At 43.7% G+C, this 5,663-nt stretch overlaps 1 protein-coding gene across 1 annotated transcript in view; it reads right to left on the bottom strand.

Annotated features, from left to right (window-relative positions):
* The window catches only part of LOC106816543, a 34,814-nt gene that overhangs the window by 11,640 nt on the left and 17,511 nt on the right, over nucleotides 1–5,663 (bottom strand). Inside the window, exons 4-8 of the mRNA XM_014821168.1 lie at nucleotides 3,619–3,795; nucleotides 3,003–3,126; nucleotides 2,525–2,607; nucleotides 1,864–1,997; nucleotides 1,075–1,184 (exon numbers count right to left, since the gene is read on the bottom strand). Of these exons, the coding sequence (XP_014676654.1) occupies nucleotides 1,075–1,184; nucleotides 1,864–1,997; nucleotides 2,525–2,607; nucleotides 3,003–3,126; nucleotides 3,619–3,795 (628 nt within the window). The remainder of the gene's footprint in view (nucleotides 1–1,074; nucleotides 1,185–1,863; nucleotides 1,998–2,524; nucleotides 2,608–3,002; nucleotides 3,127–3,618; nucleotides 3,796–5,663) is intronic.

Genomic DNA, 5,663 nt, shown 5'->3' with positions numbered 1-5,663 from the left:
TATTACCTTAGGTTTTGCGTCTCGATCCGGAAAAGTAAAGAATAACGAGTTACAACAATATGGTGTTCCGAACTCACAGGGGGCGCCCCCAAAGAAGAGCCGGTTACAGGAGTCTTGGTGTTGAGGATGAACTGACAACCTTTTCCACAATGGCACCTGAATAACAGACGCGATTTTCTAAAACGAGAAAATGAACAAAATTTACTAATCTGCTTTGTTAATCACTCACCAATGACGCAAGCTCATCTGCGATAATTAAAAACCCTCAAAACAAAACCAGGCTACTATAAGGCATAACGTATAAACATTCGTACGTATATATTATCTGTTTGTAAATTTTTTGCAAACGCAAAAAACAGGAGGAGTAGCTTGATCGAAGAAAAGGCAAATAGCACGATGGATGGGCGGTAGCCACTCACAAGCACAGGCGTTGCATGCATAAGAGGAACAGTGCGCACCGCCCGTTGATCAATAGTTACTCGCCGTTGTGAAAATGTTCTGTATTTTACCCCGCCATGTCAAATAGTGTAAATTATGCTGCGGAGACCCCCCCCCCCAGCGAGAAAAGAGGGGAGTTCCCCCTCTCCCTCTCTCCCCTGCGTCCGCCTGCAGCATCCGCATGCATACCTACGGCACGCCGTTGAATCCATCATGCGCGTTTTTTCCCCCAAACTGGCCATTACCTCCTTTGTCTAATTTTTCCCCCTCAGAACAAACCCTGAAGCAGCAGCTAGAGCGTAGAGGAGGGGCTGCAGTTGCCCCCTCCCATCAATGTAGATACAATAACATGGTCAGTGGGGAATGACGTGATATTGTTTGCATGTAGATGCAAGGGGTAAGATGGATCGACAAGGATTGACAAGATTTTATTAGGCGCAACAGTTTGATACTGCTGAGCTCACATAGCCATCTTGGGAAAGAGAGAGTAGACCGGATCTCTTAAATCAGTTTAACTTTAGTATGCTTATTCGGCACTAGGTGGCGTTAGCTCGTAATAGTATGTTCTTATAAATACGTTCGCCGGAACCAAAGCGACGTGCTTAGAAGGCGGGAAGACTTGATCCCATTTCGCACCTGCGTCGGATTCGTCCGGCGTCTCGCGATGTTCTCGGCCTGACGTCCCCGGCACCTCGGCCGCATCGCTGCCAACGTTGGTGCTGCCGTTGTAATGCTCGTCAACTTTTCTGCGAGTGAGAAAAGTCGTTACGGCGACCTTTAAGGCGCTTAAATAACTAAGCATAATTATAATCTCTACTGCTCGGTGTATTGTCTTTACTCACATACATCATAAGAGCATTCCTATGCAGACACGGAGCTATAAATCTACATCTAACATTTACTAATTACTAATTACATTACTAATTACACTTTGGTAGTCAGAAGATAAATCACCTTCAAGACAAATTAACATTTTGACAATTGTACCGAACAAATGCACATGAGTTAAATGTGGATAAACAGCAATAGACGTTGATAGAATCTCCTTCTACTATTGGTCACATAACTACAAAATGGGAGGAAAAAATGTGCACAGCCACCAGAATAGTACCAAGTTCAACACATGCTGGAATCGATGACATTCCAGATTTAAATCATTATTATACTAATTATGATTATTAGTATTACTTGTATTATTATTATCATCATCATCATCATCACCATCGCCATCACCATCGTCATGGCATCGTCATCATCATCATCGTCAACACCAATCGTCATCATAATCATCATCATCATCATCATCATCATCATCACCATCGTCATCATCATCATCATCATCATCATCACCATCATCATCATCGTCATCATCATCACCATCAGCGTCACCATCATCATGATTATTATTAATGATATTAGTATAACCTGTAGGTGCGTAGATCCAGCAGGTCATCACAGATGGACTCGAGCATCGCGTTGCCTGCCCCCTGGAGGTGACGGTGGGTGACGACGGTCATCAGGATAATGTCCTCTGACGTGTTCGGAAAGATGACCTTCAGCTGACCAACCAAGTCCGCGTGTTCGTACCTGCCGAACACGACCCGCAACATCCTTCCCTCGTCAAGACCCGAGTTCGCTTACACGGGCTCTCTCTCTCTCTTTAGTTCTACGATATGTATATACTATACTATATAGCAAGTATATATATATATACTAGCTGAAAACCCGTCCTTTGGCCGGGTAGCCCTTGCACCAAACACGTAATACTGTCCCCATTGCAATCTACACATTATTCTGAGCTCAAACATACCACATGCACTTCATTCCCATGACCGTGTTATTCGTGAAGCGGGATACGCCGGTTGCCGGGGAAATAAAGCACTCAGTTGGTGACCGCTTGGTTGAAAGGAAATAGGCCCTACCCCAAAAAATCTAACTATCTATCTATCCATGCATCCATCCATTGATAACGAGTTAGATGTTTGCAAAGTGGGCACTGCCAACCACTAAGAACTGATGCAGAATTACTAGTTATAGCGAGAATTAATAACGTTTGAGGGAATGACAACAATATGCGTGTTCTAACCTTTACCAGGGAGCGCCCAAGAGCAGCGGTGACAGGAGCTCTTGCGTGTGGAGGATGACTGACACCTTCTTCCACAATGGCACCTGAATACAGACGTATTTTTAAAACGAGAAAACGAACAAAATTCACTAATCTGTTTGTTAATCACTCAACAATGACGCAGCTCATCTGCGATAATAAAACCTCAAACAAAAACAAGGTATATAAGCATAACGATAAGATATCGTACGTATATATTACTCTGTTGTAAATTTTTGCAAACGCAAACAGTAGCCGATCGAGAAAGGTTTAAGGACAAATACACGATGGATGGGCGTAGCACACTCACAAGCACAGTGTTTCCTATACATAAGAGGCACAGTGGCGCACCGCCGTTGTCAAATTTAACATCGCCGTTGTGAAAAAGGTTCCTGTACGTATTTACCTGCCATTGTCAAAATAGTGTAAATTTGCTGGGGGAGACCCCCCCCTAGCGTACCCTCCGCGACGTCTGGTCCCTCCGCGTCGTTCGCTACTGCCTCTGTGACTTGGTCTTCCACGACGACGGCACATTCTCCTCCTACGTCGCGTTCCTTCTCAGCTGAAGCTGCAATCTCATCGAACTGAAGTCAATCGATTTTGCGCCGTCAGGAAATACCGATCTAATGCTTATTTATTATCGCTTACACATTAACTAATGTTAATTACTGCTCAGTTAGGCTTACAAATGCGCAATCTGTGACCATTGCCTTTTGGCTGTAGACAGCTGGGTTAAGAGAGCTATGTGCAAGTCTTTACTTCGGGAAAATCCACAATCTCTTATCTAGATTAAGAAATACTGATCTATCGCTCTCACATTAACATGTTCAGTTGGGCTTACAAACTGGTAACCCGTGACCATTGCTTTTTTGGCTGGATACAGTTGGGTGTAAAGAGCTACGTGCAAATCCGTATCTTGAAAAAATCCACATTTGCTTATTTGGTAATTATTATTATTGTTATTATTATTATTATGTTAATTATAGACCTACATATTGGTGAAATACCGTAATTGCTAACAATACCGATTTATCTTTGCCAGCCGTTGGCGATGCGACGTTTGCAGTGACACTTACCATCTTATGTATGTAATCATGTAAGGAATCGACTGGTTCTGCTGGTGCTATCGGTTGTTCTGCAACGTCATTATCCTCTACAAGGTTCAACCTTTCCTGCGAGTCAGCGTCGTCAATGACAATGACGTTAGCAGCTGCCACTGCTGCGGCAACGACGTCATCGGGCGGTTCGTTATCCTAAATGCCATGGGATTACATATGGTGTCAGGGAATAGTTACAATTTCTATAACAGTACTACTAACTCGTTAACCTGCAATTACCATAACAGTACTACTAACTCGTTAGCCGTACTACCANGAGAGAGAGGGGGGGATAGAGAAAGGGATAGAGCGAGAGAGAGGGGGGGGAGATAGAGAAAGGGATAGAGAGGGTGGGAGGGAGGGAGAGAGAGAGAGAGAGAGAGAGAGAGAGAAAGAGAGAGGGAGAGAGAGAGAGAGAAAGATAGAGAGAGAGAGAGAGCGCGAAAGAGAGAGAGAGAGAGAGAGAGAGCGAGAGAGAGCGAGAAAGAGAAAGAGAGAGCGCGAAAGAGAGAGAGGGAGAGAGAAAGAAAAAGAGAGAGAGGCGAAACTTCCTCAATGGTGGAAATTTGAGAGGTTGGAATCTCACCTTATTGCCATCGATTGAGTTTAAATACAGTGTAGCCCTGTTATAATGCGATGGTTGGGGTCCATAAAATATCATCGCGAAAAAAGCGGGATCGCACTAAATCGGGGTTATACATACGTGGCGATATAAGAGCAAAATAAAGGGGGTCCAACGACTCATCGCGTTATATATCCGAATTCGGGTTAAATCGGGGTTCCACTGTATCACTCAAGTTCAATTTTACATTGCCCGATGACATCGTGTTTCGAGTTTGCTCAATTGACATTGTTAGCAGCCTTTTAATTATTTGTTATGCCTATATAAACCTATTTTATTTATCTATCTCTCTACAGACACAGTATGCCTTACACGCAAAACTTCGTAAACTCCCAAATACCTCAAGGAATTCGTTTTTTAGCAGATTCATCGCTTCGCTCATGTATGTTACCGAGATCGACTGCTTCAAAAAACTCTCGTCAAGGTAGTTTGAGAATTCCTGCAAACACAAGTACACAGTACAGCGTCGACACGCACGACAGACGACGCATCTCCGCGGCACGACGAGCGGGAGCGAGCAATCGCGCATTGTACTATGCTATTCTTCGTACTATGCAATTTTTAGTATGTCCCGAAGATCGATTATAATCGAAAGTCAATCGTTTGCAGCAACCGACTAAGCACTCAATTATGAAAATATATAATCAATTATCAACAACAAAATGTAGTTTTTAAATAATGCACTTTTTTTTAAATAAAATGTGCAAACATTGCTAACTCGTTAGCCGTACTACTAACTCGTTAACCTGGACTCACCTGGACAGTCTGTTGTGCATTGCCGTCCCGCTCCCTGTTCTTGTACTTCTTCACCTGAGGAACCTTCGGGTACTTTGTCTCGACCATGACGTTGCAGACCGTCGTGAGAATGTCTGGGTGGTTCACGTGCGCAAGGACGAGCGCCTCCACGTGCTCCCGCTGCGCGTCCGGAAACAACTGCATCTGCGGAAGCAGGAGAGAGAGAGATGCTACAGCAGCACTGACAGACCGACGCACGCGCCGGCGCAGTGCATCGATTCTCGCGCGCTTTTCGGGGGTTTTCGCGCCGATCCGCGTGCATGCGTCGTCGATTTCCCGCGGGGTTCGCGCGCATGCGGCAGATGATTTAACTGCTCACAAAATTACGATTTAATAATGAAATTGTCAAATTGCAGTGTCGTTTAAGTACTAAAAAAATTCCGTCACCTAGTCCTTTGGTGCAACTACTGTGCAACAACCTAGTTTTGTGGAGAAAAAAACTAAATTATTTCATTTTTACTTTATTAAAAATGTTTTTGTACGCCTCTTTTCTCATACCCATCATCTGTTTATGCCTTGCTTAGCACATACGATAAAGTTAAAGGGACTACGTCACGAATTTTCTATGGTAAAATTTGTTTAAAAAAAATTCCAATTTTTTTACATT

This window comes from Priapulus caudatus, unplaced genomic scaffold (assembly GCF_000485595.1).
Source record: "Priapulus caudatus unplaced genomic scaffold, Priapulus_caudatus-5.0.1 Scaffold1409, whole genome shotgun sequence".
Classification (NCBI taxonomy): domain Eukaryota; kingdom Metazoa; phylum Priapulida; class Priapulimorpha; order Priapulimorphida; family Priapulidae; genus Priapulus; species Priapulus caudatus.
This window is presented reverse-complemented; position numbering and strand designations above follow the sequence as displayed.